We start from the raw sequence: 18825 nt of genomic DNA on the forward strand, positions 1-18825 counted from the left end.
CAAACATGTTATGATGAATGATGAAACTGGGTTACCAGCTTGAGACTTTTTAACTACATGATTCCTTGTGTGTTCTTTCATAGTCTGGATGACTTCAGTATTCATTTACTATGTAGGAGAAAAAAAAAAACACAACTTTTAATACATTTCTGCTGTATCTCTGCTCTTCTCTCACATTGTAAGAGTTTTGTAAGCAGCTGGATCTGCTCACTGTCTCTGCATACTTCCCTTCACTGCGTCCACTTCTTATAAATGTGGTCTAGTTAGCCGGAGTTTAAGGATCCCCTGGGTTTGATACAGTAGAAGGAGGAGAGAAAGCGAGTGCTGTAAAAGTTCCTGCCTTGCGTTTCTTTATCTGTGGGTCTGACATCTGAGAATGTGCTCAGGGACCGAGATTACCCAAATGAAGTCACTCGAAACTCATATACGAGTCGAGCCGAGCCGTGCGGATGAATCCGGGTCTTGTTTTCCGGTCCGGCTCTATCGGCTCTATCAGCTGCTGGACTCGCGGCGGATCAGAGCCGGGCGGGTCGTCTCCACGGTAATGGCCGGTCGCGGTGAGAACTCGCCGCTCTGAAATAGCCGGCATTCCTCCGTCAGCACAGTTCACCTTTTATACAATGAGTCTAAACAGGGGCGTCTGCTCGGGTCACGAACACCGGAGGAACATGCAGCTGAGGCACGGTCCTGCACTGTCTTTAGGCAGGACTAGAGCTGGGTATCGGTTTAAAGATTACGATACCAGTACCGATATGATACTTTAAATTTGGTACTGATACCCAAACGATACTTTTTTTTTTATTTCTGAAACCTTTTTTATAAATTGTCACCATGAGAGACGCCATCTTTCTGGATGTTGTTGGAACAAACAGTAAGAACAGTCTTTGTGGTGCTTTATTAAGAACAAAAATATTTTTTATATTTTTTCCAGTCACTTAATAATTAATTATAATCATGATTCTTTTTTTATTCTGCTATTTGCAGATGAGCTTTTTTACTGTATTATTATATCTCAGGAAAAAGAGACGGAAGGAGTGAGTGAGAGGGAGGGAGAGACAGAGAGAGCGTGAGAGCAAGTGAGAGGGAGGGAGGGAGAGACAGTGCGAGAGAGAGAGAGAGCAAGGAAGGGAAGAGAGAGCACGAGTTAGCGATAGAGAGAGAGGGCGAGTAAGATAGAGGGAGAGACAGCGCGAGTGAGTGAGAGGGAGGGAGAGAGAGAGAGCGTGAGAGCAAGTGGGAGGGAGAGACAGTGCGAGAGAGAGAGCAAGGAAGGGAAGAGAGAGCACGAGTTAGCGATAGAGAGAGAGGGCAAGTAAGATAGAGGGAGAGACAGCGCAAGTGAGTGAGTGAGAGGGAGGGAGAGAGAGAGAGCGTGAGAGCAAGTGAGAGGGAGGGAGGGAGAGACAGTGCAAGAGAGAGCGAGAGAGAGAGAGAGCAAGGAAGGGAAGAGAGAGCACGAGTTAGCGATAAAGAGACAGCGCGAGTAAGATGGAGGGAGAGACAGCGCGAGTGAGTGAGAGGGAGGGAGAGAGAGAGCGTGAGAGCAAGTGAGAGGGAGGGAGGGAGAGACAGTGCGAGAGAGAGAGAGAGCAAGGAAGGGAAGAGAGAGCACGAGTTAGCGATAGAGACAGCGCGAGTAAGATAGAGGGAGAGACAGCGCGAGTGAGAGTGAGGGAGAGACGGTGCCAGTTAGCGAGAGACTGAGAGAGAGAGAGAGAGAGAGAGAGAGAGAGAGAGGCTGAGAGGCAGTGCCACTTAGCAATAGACAGAGTGAGAGACCGAGCGACAGAGAGTTAGCAAGAGACAGCTTGAGAGAGAGAGAGAGAACTTTTCTGCACCGTCATGGTTGTTTTTACCCTGCTGCATGTGTTCTCCGCATAGGCGTAGGAACCGGGGGGGATGGGTGGGACATGTCCCACCCAATATTAGAAACAGGTGGATTTGTCCCCCCCAAAAATGATATCAGTTCGCTCAGGTCAGCTGTACTATTAATGAGGAGACAGACCGGACCAATCACGGAGCCGGTTCAGGTATTAAGTCACGCCTCTCAGTAGAAACAGCCAATCAGCTTGCTGGTTTTGCGGCGCGCGGAGCAGAGGCAGTTTGCTGTTGGGGAAGCCCCTCCACCTCGCTGATCGGGACGCAGCAGCTTCAGCTGATTTTAAAGCAGAGATGAATATACGGAGATTTTACTAAAATAAAGGTAACGATAGGCTAACCACGTAAACTGTGATGATATGTTTCTGCTAGCTGGTTAAAAATACACGTCTCTGAATCAGCACACAGTTTAAACCCGCTGTGATTAATAAACTGCAGCTGTGTTAGTGTGTAAGCTTATCTTTGGAATTAGCTAGATTGGGAGTCAGGGTTAAAGGAAAAAAAATATATATATATGTAATGTTTCCCTGTACCTGATCAGCTAATCACTTTAATTTTCAAACTGTTTATTAATTTAGGATTACAGGACTTACTGTGAGCTATAATGAACGAAAATTGATTTAACTAACTAGTTATCTAGAAGCTGGATGTAGATGATCACCAGAATTTCGTACAGTACTTTAAGTTGGTAGTTTAAAGCAGTTACTTAACCCCGATCACTGCCCTAAACTAGTGTTTTCCACCTGATCAGCTAATAAACAGTCATTTACTGAGTTTACCTGTTCAAATCCTTTAGCCCCCTATGGAGCCTAAATTAATCATGTATATCCACCAGAGGAAGCTCTAGAATATGCAGAACAGTTTTAATATGCAGTAGAATATATAAGAACTGGGTTGAGAAATACTGCTGTAACGTGACTTCTGTTCATTTGTATTTCACAGTAAGACCACATGTCCTGACGTTTATAAAAGTCTCTATGAAACGTAAAGTTACATTCTTTTACATAAAAGGACACCATCTTAAGAAGAGCTCTCAGTAGAAAAAAATAAAAGTGCAGGAGAAAATGTAAATATACAACAGAATTGACATGACATAATAATAATAATAATAATAATAATAATAATAATAATAATAATAATAATAATAATAATCTGTTATATTATTTTAAATATTAGGTGATAACTGAAAATTTTTGTCATATGTACATAATTCAGACATTGCTTGCATAATTTTTCTAACAACAGTAGCTGTAATGTGGAGTAACATGTTTAGGTTGTAAAATCACCTTATAATAATAATTTACTTTTAATTAAAAGTAATTTCCACAAATGTTGTTCTAGGAAACTATTGTGTGGGCTTGGGTTCATATTGGCAAATGTGTCCCCCCCAATATCAAGCCCGCTCCTACGCCCTTGGTTCTCCGCGTTGGGTGCATTTCATGCAAACTTTCTAAAATAGGCTCCGATTTATATATATATATATATATATATATATATATATATATATATATATATATATATATATATATATATATATATATATATATATATTATTATTATTTTTATTTTTTTTTTTATATATAGACCTTTCTGTCTTTAAAACCTTTTTCGTCGATGCTTTTTTGTAATCGAATTTTGATACCCAGCTATAAGCAGGATGAGCCTGATGTGTGTGAAGTGGGGGTCACCTATAGATAAGAGGGGTCACACAGACTCACACTCACTCCCACTCCAAAACATACCCACTATAAATAAAACGATGTGTGTGTACAGGTCTGGGTTCGGTGCTCCTGAGCCGGCGGGGCCTCGGGGTCCGTCTCTGAACAGAGCGGGTAAATTTAGTTTCCCCACCAGTCTGAAAATAACCTCACATTATTAGTTATAAGATCTTTATCACCTCATTATTCTGGATATAATAAGGTGTTTTGTTCTGTGGATGGTGTAATTCACGCCCCTCCCTTTTTAACAATTACGCCTTTATTTATAAAGTCACAAATTATGCTAATAGTCTGTTATTTAAAGGGGCACAAATCAACTGATCTAAATAATACTCCAGTAGATACAGATACAGCGTTTTATAACTTAAGTACAGTAGTGAAGTAAAAATAATACTCCAGTAGATACAGATACAGTATTTTAGTACTTAAGTACAGTAATGTAGTACAAATAATACTCCAGTTGATACAGATACAGCATTTCAGTACTTATCAATAGAGCAAAACAATCAATGCATAAAAGATAGAAAATTAAAAATTTAATGAGTTAAAAACAGATGAAGAAAAGGAGAGGAGAGGAGAGGAAAAAAGAAGAGGCACATAGAAATGTTGCATCATGCGTTGAAAGCAGATCTGAAAAGGTGAGTTTTGAGGAGAGATTTAAAAGTGGGAAGATCAGAGCAGTCGCGGATGTGTTTTGGGAGAGAGTTCCACAGGGAGGGGGCAGCTAAGTACAGTAGTGTAGTAAAAATAATACTCCAGTAGATACAGATACAGTATTTTAGTGCTTAAGTACAGTAGTGAATTTGTTCCTCTTTCTATTCATACATCTCTTGTGTTTTTTCACTCTGTTAACAGAAGTATAACTTGCTGCATAATAAGCCTGAGGATGTAATAAAGGTTGGGAATTGAAGCAGTTAGTCAGTTATATTTCTGTATAATAGTTTTATTCACTTCACATTATCTGTATTGCTGTGTATTATAATGGTGTTTATTGCTAAAGTGGTAATGAAGGTGTGATGCAGTGAATCTGAGGAGACATTATCACCGTCTGGATCAGACATGATCAGTAATCACACTCAACATACCTAACCAATCAGTGATTAAACTTAACCTGAAACCTCCTCCGTGCTCTTTTTCCATCCATCCATCCATCCATCTCAATCTCCCTTTCTATCCTCCTCTTTTTGTCTCTCTCCCTTACGTTCCCTCTCTCTTACCCTTTGTCACTTCCTCCTACTTTCTGTTTTACTCTCTCCCCTCTCTTTTTTTCTCTCTCCCTTTCTCTTCCTCTCTCTTCCTCTTGCACTTTCTGTCTCTCTTTCACTCTCTCTCACTCTCAAACTGCCTCTCTTGCTTTTGCTTTCTCTCTCTTGCTCACTCTCTCCTGCTCTCTTTCTCTCTATCGCTCTCACTCACTCTCTCTCACTCTGTTTCTCTCTCTTGCTCTCTCTCGCTCTTTCTTGCTATCTTTCTCTAACTGTCTCTTTTTTCTCTCCCTTTCTCTTCCTCTTCCTCTCTCTCACCCTTTCTGTCTTACTCTCTTGCACTCTCTCACTCGTTCTTTTTCTCCCTGTTTCTCACTTTTCCTCGCACTCTTAATCTGTCTCTCATTTTTGCTTTCTCTCTTTCAATCTCACTCTATCGCTCTCTCAATCTCTCACTCTAACGCTTTCTCTTTTGTGCTCTCACCCTCTCTGTCACTTGTCTCTCTCTATCTCTCTCTCAACCACTAAATGGATTTACCAGCCTGAGATAAACATTTATCCTGCAGAAGAGGCTCGTTTGTGGGGGCGGGGGGATTTGGAGATGAAGATCTGAAAAAGAGAGAGAGAGAGAGAACTCTGAACATGATAATTTTTAATATTATTCATTTATTTTTATTTTATTCAGTAATTACTTTTTTAATACCATGCCCTCTATCTCCGCTTCCTGTGTGCACGGGTCCCCTAAAAATTAGGGCTGTCGAGATATATGCTCTCTTTCTTTTTTCTCTCTTTCTTTCTCTTCCACTCTCTCTCTTGCTCTCTTTTTTTATCTGTCTGCTCTCTCATTACCTTGCTCTTTCTCTCACTGTCTCTCTATCCTCCCCTTTCCTCTCTCCCTTTCTTTTCCTGTCTCTCTCCATTTCTCTCTCTTTCCTTTTCGGTTTTGCTCTCTCACTCTCTTGCTCTTTCTCTCACTTTCAGTTTCTATCCCCTCTCTTTTCTCTCTCTCCTTTATTGGCCTGAATTGCAACTTTTGCCAAAGCAATAAAACAAGAAGTTAATATACAATAGGTGAAAAATATATAACAATCCATATATAAAAAAAATTATATATATATTAACATATCTTCTCTCTCTCTCTCTCTCTCTCGCTCTCTCTCTCTCTCTCTCGCTCTCTCGCTCTCTCACTCTCTCTCTCTGTCAGTATTACCACATTAATGCATGCGATTAATCTGGAAACTTCAGTGCAAACTAATCACATGACCAAGTTTACAGAGCCTGATTGGAGTTTAAATACAACACAGCATACGACTGCAATCAACTCTCAATCAAATCCAAATTATTTATTGGTATTTTTAACTAATGTCTCAGTTTATTATTATTTACAACATAACTAAGCATTAGAATTTAGTGATGTTTTAATAATATTTTAACAAGTGTAATTTAATTAGTTGAAACACAAATTACATAACCCTTTTTACAATGTTTATTACAATAAATTGTTTTTTTTATACACATTTTATAATCAATAATGTTGATCACATCGATTATGTGGACTGATCACTGCAGCCCTGATTTTGTGTGATGTTTTCAATTAACTCTAAACTAACGCAGCATCAGCAGGACAGAAGCTGAGCAGCTACTTTAATAAAACTGCACAAGAAGTGCAGTGTGAGGGAAAACTGGGTCATGTGTCTCTTATGTTTATTATTATAAATGATATTAGACTGAATCAGGTCTGCATTAATGTGTTTATTACATCTTCTGGACTTCCAAGAAGCGCTGGACTACAGAGTGTGTGTGAGTGTGTGTATGAGAGTGTGTGTATGAGAGTGTGTGAGACGAGTTCTCTTATTAATAGAGAGGTTTTGTATGTAATTTTGAAAGAATAATGAGAGAATTGCTGTTGGGAGCGTGTTTTCTCCAGAAGAAGCTTATCAGAGGGAAGGGAAATGTATTGAAGGATTTCAGTGCTCAAATTGTGCAGTTATTACGTGATTAAGCAGAGCTTATCCCTCACTAATGGAATGAGGATCTGGAGGAAGGACACCAGCGTCCTTTACAGTACGAGAAACGCTCTGGGTGTCTGATCACAACTGCTTTTGTTGTACATCAATATTGCAGTAAACTCTCAAACAGATTTAATCTGCCTGTAATCTGCTTTATTTCCCCCAAACTCATTCTCCATCTCCGCTCTGTACGTGTGTGTGTGTGTGTTCACTGGTTGACTGCTCTCAGGAGCTCATGTACATGGATGAACCTTTGGAATGAATCACTTTAAATCTCTAAAATAGCAGCATTGGCAGCATCCCTTAAATCTTAAAAATCTTAACCCTAAACTTAATTTTTTCATTAATGGCTGAAATGTTTTCCTTTAAAGTGGAAATGTTTTCCTCATGCCCCTCCCCTAAACCCATACATCACCCAGTGCCTCTACGAAACTACCTATTTTTATAACATTTTTCAAAGGGAGGAGTCAGCTAAAATTAGTTGGTTTAATTATCCTTTAAGGGAAAAACAAAAATTCCCATAAACACACTCCTAAACCTGGTGAAAATCCTTCTCAGAAGAGTTAAAGCTGTTATAGCTGTAAAGAATGGACCGGAATGATGATAAACCCTATGGATTTAGAATGGAATATATGAACTCAAGTTCATATATTCATTTAAAGGCATGCTTATAAAGTTTATCGGATTAAATTTTGAGTTTGGCATCAATGTGCGTAGACAATACACATAGCAGAAATTGTATATATTGTAAATTGTATATATATATATATATATATATATATATATATATATATATATATATATATATATATATATATATATATATATATGTGTGCAATTCTACCCCAAATAGGTGCCATTTGCTTGTTTTAACTCTTCCAAATTAAGCGTATTAGATTTAGAGTTAAAAAAAGATATTTAAAACACATGCTGGTCAATTTCAGGCAGATTTACTTACTTTTTTTGCAAGGTTTCTAGGCCGAAGATGCTTACAAAACTTTTTAAAACACTTTTACATGTTTAAAAAGCATGTTTAAAAGCAATTCACTAATTCTTTTGATTTTCTCTTTAAGTATGTTAAAGAAACGGATGTGTCACGAGGGAGCAGATGGGACGGGAGGCGGACGTTTGAGCGGGTAAGACAAAACTTTAATAAATAACAAATAAACAAGTAAACAAAACAGGGGATTAACGAATATAAATATATAGACATAAACAAACAGGGAAAACAAACAAAGAGCTAAGCTAAACAGATAAGTGGCTAAACTAAACAGATAATAACAAAACAGGGCTAGGGAATATATACAAGGATAAATACGTGGATATGTACAAACAAGGAAAATAACAAGACTAGAAATAAACGTGACAAAATATAAACTAGAAATAAACAAGAACGTAAGAACACAATAACATAGAAAGAGCAATGACGTGGCGTAATACACAATGAGAAAACGTGAACGTGACAGACAACAGAGGAAGGTGCAAAGACCGACAGCAAACATTAACAATGGGAGACTATATATAGCAACATGAAACACAGAACACCTGGGAAGGGGCGGAGTTACAAATTAGACACACGTAATGGAAAATAACAGTGGAAACACCGGGGAAACAGAGGGAAACCTGGCGAGGGCGTAACAGGATGACTGCAAGTTAAAAAAAAATATATATATATATATATGACAAAGAAATCGCTCTTGTTACTGGCACTCATTTCTGTTATTGGCACTCACTCCTGTTACTGGCAATCATTCCTGTTACTGGTACTCACTCCTGTTACTGGCACTCATTCCTGTTATTGGCACTCACTCCTGTTATTGGCACTCACTCCTGTTACTGGTACTCACTCCTGTTACTGGCACTCATTGCTGTTATTGGCACTCACTCCTGTTACTGGCACTCACTCCTGTTACTGGCACTCATTTCTGTTATTGGCACTCACTCCTGTTACTGGCAATCATTCCTGTTACTGGTACTCACTCCTGTTACTGGCACTCATTCCTGTTATTGGCACTCACTCCTGTTATTGGCACTCACTCCTGTTACTGGCACTCACTCCTGTTACTGGCACTCACTCCTGTTACTGGTACTCACTCCTGTTACTGGCACTCACTCCTGTTACTGGCACTCACTCCTGTTACTGGTACTCACTCCTGTTACTGGCACTCATTCCTGTTACTGGTACTCACTCCTGTTACTGGCACTCATTCCTGTTACTGGTACTCACTCCTGTTACTGGCACTTATTTCTGTTACTGGTACTCACTCCTGTTACTGGTACTCACTCCTGTTACTGGCACTCATTCCTGTTACTGGCACTCACTCCTGTTACTGGCACTTATTCCTGTTACTGGTACTCACTCCTGTTACTGGCACTTATTCCTGTTACTGGTACTCACTCCTGTTACTGGCACTTATTTCTGTTACTGGTACTCACTCCTGTTACTGGCACTTATTTCTGTTACTGGCACTCACTCCTGTTATTGGCACTCATTTCTGTTATTGGCACTCACTCCTGTTACTGGCACTCATTCCTGTTACTTTTACTCACTCCTGTTACCTTTTATGTTTTGACAAACAGGAATGCAAGTAACAGGAAAAAGTTTTAGCATAGTTCCTATATACATTTAAAGGCCATTTTTTATGAATGCGTTTGCCGATATAGTGTACTATTGTTTTTGTGTATTGCGACCTGTTTGGATTTAGTAATGCATAATGAACATTTCCGCGGCAGCTAACCTACGTATGAACTTGTGCACAGCTGATGTAATCAGGTCCAGGTCTTGATCTGGATTTTTAGCAGGATCTGGTCTCTGATTTTAAAAAGAGCTCTTTGTTTTCGGGGGGTCAGACAGTAATAGTCGGGGATTAGTCTGCTGGGGTGACGGACTTTCTGTGGGATGTTCCATTTCCAGACCAGCAGCCCAAACAAACCCAGCATGAGACCAGTGACTTATTCTAATGTACAGCAGACGAGCAGCAATCATCAGCCCTGCTATTATAACATGATCTTACTGAGCTTAACTCTGATCAGAGATGAGGAGCGAGGGAGGGAGGGAGAAAGAGAGAAGTAAAGGAGAGGGAGGGGTATTTTACTGTAGATCCACTGTGGGGCGTATTGGGGCTTTACAGACCATTCTAAATTATATTACAGATTTACCTACAACACATTATTCAATGTACCTGTAGATAGTCTTTAGAATGCCTTAGATTTATTTTTCTATAATAAAAAAGCTTTAACTTGTCTTAACTTGTCTTAAAATATCTTAAATCCATATCCTTAATGTCTTAAATGCTGCAGACAATAAATACAATTTAGTTTTTTTTCACGCATTGCCTTTTGAAGTTTTTGTAAATTCACGATAATACAGAAACAAAAGTTAATTGTTAATTTTTACTTTAAATTATAAAAATAAATAACTATTTAGTTACTGTGTCATTAGGATGCCTAAAAAAATAATTATTGAACCTAATAATAAATAAAATAAATTTCTTATCTGATGTGATTTCTATATCTTTAAAATCACTAAAATACAGCAACAAATTTTCTTAATTATTTATTTTAATTAATTATATTTTTTAATAATGTAAATACTGTCATTAGGACGCCTAATTTAACAAAATAACATATAAAATAAAGCTGCTCTTTTATTGCATTTTATAATTGCTTATCTGTTACAGTTTCCATATCTGTAAAATCACTAAAATACAGAAACAATAAGAAATATTCATATTTCAGTCTGCAGTGTAAGGCCAACTTTTTTAAATGTTATTTGTTGAAATTAATCAGTTATTTTATGTATATGATTCATTAAGTATTTTTTTTATTTATTTTAATTATACATTTTTACTTTTAATGACAAAAAAAACATGAAAAAAAAATGAAAATGAAAAAACACTTACTGTAACGTAAGGATGTCTTAAATAAATCATAAAATAAAAATTTGAAGCTGCTCTTACACTGCCCTTGCACTTTTTTCCCCAGTTTGAAATATGAATAATTTGAGGGACTTTATAATAAGTTATTTGCCATAATCAAAAAAGTACATTTATTCGTTGTTCTTTTAATGCTATCAAAAGTTAGAACACACCTTCTCATTCAGTGTTTTCCTTATTTATTTAATGTATTTTCTACATTGCAAATTAATATTAAAGCCATGAAAAGCATTTATTTTTTTTTTTAAATCATGAAAAAAAAGGAAACACATTGAACTAGAAGAGGATAATAATAATAATAATAATAATAATAATAATAATAATAATAATAATAATAATAATAATAATAATAATAATAATAGCAGTGGCATTTAATGATTAAACACACATTATGAAGCTTTGACTGAAGTGTCAGAAAAAACTAATAATTCAGACGCTATAATGAATAAATAGTGCAGAGAGTATGGCTGTGTTTTGTCTAAGGAGGGAAGTGTGTGGTATAAAGGGGGGGTGGGTGGTATGGGTTTGGGGGTCTGCACTGTCAGTCTCAGGCCTCTGGTTGCAAAACAGAACCAGAAGGGGGCAGATCACCTTCCCTCACTCACATAATTTATTACTCAGCCTGGATCCTGGGAGGTGACCCACACGGAAACACAATATATGACATATATGACCCTATATATCAAGAGCAGTGTTTCCTTATATGTTACATATTGGGTAACACATTTATATCTCATACATAAATTATCTGAATATATTTATTATTTTTTATATCATAAGATATATGAAATACCCATAATACATTTGTATATGTGCATAAATAACAGATATTTTGTATTTATATGGAAATGTCACATTCATGCATATATTTATATGTAATATTTCGAAAAGATTTATCACTTTATCACATCAATAACCATATTTATTTTTATTGGCCGACATATATAAAATATATTAAATATTATTAATACAATAATACATTTTCAAATATATGACAGTTTCAATTTCTAATAGGTTTCATATATAGTTTGCACATGTATGTATTATAAAGATTTTTTTATATTATATGGCCATATATTTCATATGACAATCTAATATTGCGTTTGCATAATGGGAGTAAACAGGAAACTTTAGTATAATGATTAAAAGAATTCCTTAATTCAGTGATGCTGAATGCTAACAGTACAACTGTTACAACTGCATATAATAACAAGGTGTCTGCAGGTATAGACAAATTAAATTGAAGACTTTTAAAACTTTTAAACTTTAATTCCACTCACAAAAATAATAAATACTTCTGCTACGACCAAATGACAGACTTTACAGTAAATTTGTGATTAGGCAAACATACAGCTCTGGAAAAAAATAAGAGACTACATAAAAATTAAGACTTTTTTTTATTTAACCAAATTGAAAACCTCTGGAATATAATCAAGAGGAAGATGGATGATCACAAGCCATCAAACCACCAAACTGAACTGCTTACATTTTTGCACCAGGAGTAAAGGCAAAAAGTTAATCAAAAGCAGTGTGTAAGACTGGTGAAGGAGAACATGATGCCAAGGTGCATGAAAACTGTGATTTAAAAACCACCAGGGTTATTCCACCAAATATTGATTTCTGATCTCTTAAAACTTTATGAATATGAACTTGTTTTCTTTGCATTATTTGAGGTCTGAAAGCTCTGCATCTTTTTTGTTATTTCAGACATTTCTCATTTTCTGTAAATAAATGCTCTAAATGACAATATTTCTATTTGGAGAATTTGGGAGATATGTTGGCTGTAGGTTATAGAATAAAACAACAATGTTCATTTTATTTAAACATATATATCTATTAAAGGCAAAAAAAAAAAAAAAAAACTTATTCAGAAACTGAAGTTATTCCAGAGCTGTATGTTATATGTTTATGTTAAGTATATGTATGTATGTTTGTAAAGGGGGAGAGGCTCGGTGGCTGCTGATTGGTTTAAAGGTGTGGAGGGGCGTGGCTTTAAGAGCAGGCGCACTGCGCGGCTGTGAGACGCGCTCACTTTCATTAGATGGCCGGAGAGTCGCGGCGCTGGTTTGGGGAAACGCGTGGTTTCGTGCGCTCGACTGCTTGACTGAAACCGGCTATACCGGGAGAACCGCGCGGGTTACAGCGCTGCGTTTGGGCTCGAACTGCGGCTTACATTGTGTATTATCTGCGGACAGTAGAACAGAGTGATTACCGGCTGGAGGAGCAGAGAAAAGCTGAAGGAAACCGGAGCGCGCGGAGCTGAGAGCGTGCGGAGCGCGTGTTCGTTCAGCGGTCGCTCCTGCCTGTGTCTGCGGGGTGCGAGAGCCTGGAGCCGGGGAGAAACTGCGCTGCGGCCGGGCGGAGCTGATTTACCCGGTTTATATTTGCGTTCTTCGCTTTTGGAGACTGTTTTAATCTTTTGAAACCGCAGAATAAGTGCTGAAATCACTTGTTTAGCACCTGTGTGCTCATTTGTTTAGCTTTTAGATTTTTTTTTTAAAGCTGGACATCAATTTCTTGTTTATTATAAAGGAAGGAGGAGGATGCACTGCCACATATACTGGACTACAGACTGAAGAAAAAGGAAGAAAGAACCATTTATAATGAGAAATTGTATATTTTAATCAACAATTTAACCTAATTTATCATTTTTTTAAATTTCCATCTACTTCAACCTGACCAATACTGAAGGACACTATTGGACTATTGGTGTCCTTAAGCTTTTATCACTTTTCTAAATCACAGGATTTGAAATCAGAAAAGGAGTCAAGCCACAGATGACTTTAACAACAGTGGTCTGAATCTGGACACTTACTCTTGCCAGTTTTGCTTTGGCATTTTTTTTTTTGTTATATATATATATATATATATATATACCCATTCCTGAGGTCCATCCACCCCAGTAGTGTATACACGCAGTTAAAGACTGAGTACTCAGCAGTGTGTGTGTGTGTGTGTGTGTTATTGAGACTACCTGGAGCGATGCCGCAGGTGGGAGTACTGGTTTTTCTCGCCCTCCTCCTGTGGATGTGTGTGTTGGGCCAGGAACCTGCCTCCAAGGTGGTGGCGGACCGGTATGCCGTCTACTGGAACCGTACGAACCCCAGGTAAGTGACCGGCTACAGCGTTTTTTATTAAGAGCGAGAATAGTTTTTAGATATGTAAATATATACATATATTTTTGATTACAGAATATTTCTGGTGTGGTATTTAGCTTGATTGTTTTAGTGGACTGATTCTGGACTGAAGGGGCAGGGGTGGCAACCGCTCCCCCTGTGGTGCCCCCATGGTTGAAAAGTGTTGCTAAATTGTTAAAGTTCTTTATACTGGCTGCACTTCTTGTGTGTGGGGGGAAAAGTGATCAAGTGTATGCTAGAATGCCTCTTGTTGGAATGGAATGGTCATCTATGGGTACTGTAAGTGCCTTCTATGCCATTCCTGTCTCAAAAGTGCTCTTTTCAGTAGAGTACATGGGATGCGGTATGGATTAAATATGATGTGGTGCCCTATAGGTGCGCTCACAATGGAATAAACTGTTTTTGATGGTACAAGAAATAGTAAATAGATGTCAATAATGGCTCAAAGTTTAAAAAGCTCATTAACTTAAATATTAAATATCTTAAATATAAATAAATTTTGTTCCCAATTATATTTATAGTTTTAGCTGCTTTATGATGTTACAAACAGCAGGTAACTCTGATGTGTTACAGATTATATGGAACATGTTTAAATAAACTTCATTTATTAGGAATATTAATAATACAAATATCAGACTGGTCAAGGTTATAGAACATCTTTTGTCAAGTATTTTAATTCACATGTATTTTTGGTATGGTTTAGTGTAAAGTGTAAAAATAATACGTATAAAATAGGCCTTTTACAGTGTTTTTTTTTTTTAAATAATATAGCAAAAAAGGAATTGGGGAAAAAATAGTTTAGGATATTTCTTTTAAAAACAAAAAGTTCAAATTATGGTAAAAGCATATCTTTCACAATTTAGCAGTAGGATCAAGTCAAAGTTACTTAGCTGAGCTTAAAGGCCTGAAGCAAGAGGGCAACTTTTACATATATCTATCTCATATACAGTCAATGTCTTTGATTAAAAACTCCAAATAAAGTGAGTAAATGAAGTGTTTTAAAGTACTTTTAATGTAATACTTGTTCTTTTACCTATGGGAGCTATTGTGGGACTAAATTAGCACTTATCTTCTATGTGTCCACCTATTTATCAGTATCTAAGTATGATGTGTCTTTTGATTTTAGCCTCTACCGATTGGATAAGGGCATCTGCTAAATGACTAAATTACTTCAATGTAAATGTGTTAGTCCTGGTTATTGATGGTCATTGCAGGTAGTTGGTCATTAAACCTATTTGTGTGTTTTGTGTTTTTGCATACTCTTATTTACTTGTAGTAAAGTAAGTGTGTGTGTGTGTGTGTTTGTTTTTGTGTGTGTTTGTGTGAGAGAGAGATCAACTCAAAAAGAAGAATATAAGGCTAGAAGGTGCAATAGTTACATTGCAGGACATGCAATGCCTAATTTATATATATTTTTTGATGTCTGATACAAATGGAAAATTGATGCTGCTCTCTACTAGAGGCAGATAACTGCTACTTTAAGTCTAATAAAATAAATAAAAATGAGCTAAACTCAATTGTAGAGATTTAAAGCTATATCAGGATGTCTAGTCTCTCTGTAATTAAGTTATAAATGTGTATATCTGCATTCTCATCGGCATATATATATATATATATATATATATATATATATATATATATATATATATATATATATATATACTGTATGTATATATATATACTGTATGTATACTGTACGCATATCTTCAGCAGTCCAGAATTCCCATATTGGTGCATCCCTAGTAAAAATGACTAAGTTGTCTGTTTTGTGTAGTTCTATACTGTACTGACAATTTTAGCACTGATGATATTGCCCAGTATGTGTCCAGATCCATCCATTAGAGTCAACGATTATTTTTACCATGCCCTCTATCTCTGCTTCCTCCAAAACTATAGAAACTGCCAACCGTGGGATTAGTCCCATGACTTATCGTTTTCTGATTAGTCGATTAGTTAACAATTATTTCTACCATGCCCTCTAGCATCTATGCTTCCTGTTTGTTTGGCTCCTAGCTGTTCTTAGCTTTCTCGGTGGCTTAGCGGTTAGCACGTTTGCCTCCCAGCACTGGGGTCTTGGGTTCAAGTCCCTATCTGGGTGGAGTTTCCATGTTCTCCCTGTGTCTGTGTGGGTTTCCTCCGGGGACTCCGGTTTCCTCCCACAGTCCAAAAACATGGAGATCAGGTAAATTGAATAGTGTAAATTGCCCAGAAAATTGGATACTCTAAATTGATCCGGTGTGTGTGTGGTATGTATGTAAGTTTGTGTGTGTGTAAAATGTGTGTAATTGTATGCATGACTGTGCCCAGATATGGATTGGCACTCTGTCCTGGGTAAATGCTCTAGTGCCCGATGCAGTCCTCCAGGTGGACGGTTGTTTCCGGTTGAGAGTACGCTGTGCGCTATTGGCTGCTGCTTCTCACCGGTGTGTGGATGAGTGTTGATGTGTAATGTGCTTGTGTGTAAAAACGTGTAAATTGTAAAAGTGTCCTTGGGTTTCTAGAAAGGCGCTATATAAGTTGAGCTTCATTCATTCTCGATCACTATTGCAATGCCAATTTTTGTCTGTTATTGTGTAGAATCCTGTACTGTACTGTACTTTCAGCACTGCTGATATAGTATAGAGTAAATGTGCTGTAGTGTGGCTGTATAACTCTGTTAAAGGCATCTTTAACACTGACCCTGAGCACCTCGGATGCAGGAGAACTTGAGACCCTGAGAATCTTTAAAATGAAAGGGCATTAAATGGCATTAGGTGTAGAATTTCCTCCACTCTGGAAGTGAGCTCTCCTCCTCTCCATTCCTCGATATTCCTTATTGGTTGTCATGGGTCTTTCGCGCTCTCTCTCTCTCTCTCTCTCTCTCTCTCTCTTGGTGCCCTGCACCCAGACCCCATGTGGAGCTAGCACAATGGCCCAGGCTCGGGGTGGTCTTCAGCGGGGTCTGCTGCCTGGCTGGGGGTGTGCTGGAGAGGGGGATGAACACGCCGAGCTCCACATTCACTCAGCACCAACAGCAGCTCTGGGTCTGAGTTAACCATCAACCAGAACTGCACCGGCCTCCGGTTAGGGTGCAGCCCCAGGGCATGCACTGCCTGTAATGCTAGGCACTGCCTGGATGGGGGTACTGAGTGTGTGTCAGTCAGTTATAGGCACCCTGCCTGGGTTTTGTCCTGGCCGAATGAGGCCCCTCTGCTAAATAAATGAGTTACTCTAAATGAGTGTCTCTCATTCGCATTCATGCTCTCACCCAGTGGCCTAATCCAGATCGGGTCGTGCTGTATAATGTAGCGGCACTGTCTGCCGTGACCTTGAGGCCCCGAATCTGGCTGCATGTCAATCCCAGCCCTCCAAACAAGTCACTTTCTTAGCAGTTTTTATCACGAAAAGTGAGATTTATTGTGTTGTTTAACGCTGCTTCAGTGCAACAAGCCTTTTAAAATCTCAATAAAATCACAATAATAGGTTTGCAACTGCTGACCAACTGTTTTAGTGTTCAACTAATCTGCCGATTATGTTTCCGATTAGTTGTTTAGTCAATGATTATTTATTCCATTCCCTTTATTTCTCTCTATCATGCTTCCTATGGGTACAGCCCCTAGCATTTCTTTTTACTTTCTCTATTCCTTTAAAACGATAGAAACTGCAAAACATGAGGTTAAACCACAACTAATCTGGCGATTATTTTTTCCGATTAGTTGTTTAGTTAATGATTATTTTTTCCATTCCCTTTATTTCTCTCTATCATGCTTTCTGTGGATACAGCCCCTAGCGTTTTCTAGCTTTGTGGCTTCAAAACTATAAAAAACTGCTGAACATGGTGTTAAACACACGACTAATCTCTCGATTATTTATTTATTTTTTTTAGATTAGTCGATTAGTCATATATTGTTTCCTCCATGCCCTTTATTTGTTTCTTTCATGCTTCCTTTGGGTACAGCACCTAGCGTTTTTTCTTTTTTTTTTTTTTTAGCTTTCTCTATTCCTTTAAAACGATAGAAACTGCTGAACATGAGGTTAAACCACGACTAATCTGGTGATTATTTTTTTCCGATTAGTCGATTAATCATAGATTATTTATTTCATGCTTCTTCTTTTTCTCTATCATGCTTCCTATGGTTGCAGCCCCTAGCGGTTCCTAGCTTTTTGTTTAAAACAATTGAAACTGCTGAACATGGGGTTTAACCCATGATTAATCTGGCGATTTATTTTTTTAGATTAGTCGATTAGTCAACAATTATTTATTCCATGCCTTTTATTTCTTTCTATCATGCTTCCTATGGGTGCAGCCCCTAGCAGTTCCTAGCTTTCTGTATCACTTTAAAATGATAGAAACAGCTGGACATGAGATTAAACCCACGACTAATCTGACGATTATTTTTCTGAGTATTTGATTAGTCAATGATTAGTATAATTTTTTTAACCATGCCCTCAATCTCTGCTTCTTGTAGGTTTGGCTCCTAGCTGTTCTCAGCTAGTTAGCTCTATTACTTCAAAACTATAGAAACGTCTGAACGTTTTTTTTATATTTCATATTAGTCGATTAGTCATTGATTTATTTCTTCCATGCCCTTTATCTCTCTATAATGCTTCCTGTTGGTACAGCTCCTAGCTGTTTTCCTGCTTTCTCTATCACTTCAAAACTGTAGAAACTGCTGAACATGGGGTTAAACCCACGACTAATCTGGCGATTATTTTTCTGATTAGTCGATTAGTCCTCGATAATTTCTTCCATGCCCTTTATTTCTCTATAGTGCTTTCTGTGGGTACAGCCAATAGCGTTATCGAGCTTTCTCTATTCTTTCAAAACGATAGAAAAAGCTGAACATAAGGTTAATTCCCTGACTAATCTGGCGATTATTTTTTTGATTATTCGATTAGTCAGCAATTATTCTGTCTCTGCCTTCTGTTGGTATGGCTCCTTGCTGTTTCTAGCTTTCTAAGTT

General features: G+C 37.7%; 1 protein-coding gene across 1 annotated transcript in view; it reads left to right on the forward strand.

Moving 5' to 3' along the window:
* Nucleotides 1-13609: 13609 nt before the first annotated feature.
* efna5a (ephrin-A5a) overlaps nucleotides 13610-18825 on the forward strand; it is a 99464-nt gene continuing 94248 nt past the window's right edge. Inside the window, exon 1 of the mRNA XM_007256734.4 lies at nucleotides 13610-13852. Within this exon, the coding sequence (XP_007256796.3) occupies nucleotides 13728-13852 (125 nt within the window). The 5' untranslated portion in view covers nucleotides 13610-13727. The remainder of the gene's footprint in view (nucleotides 13853-18825) is intronic.

This window comes from Astyanax mexicanus, chromosome 17 (assembly GCF_023375975.1).
Source record: "Astyanax mexicanus isolate ESR-SI-001 chromosome 17, AstMex3_surface, whole genome shotgun sequence".
Lineage (NCBI taxonomy): Eukaryota > Metazoa > Chordata > Actinopteri > Characiformes > Acestrorhamphidae > Astyanax > Astyanax mexicanus.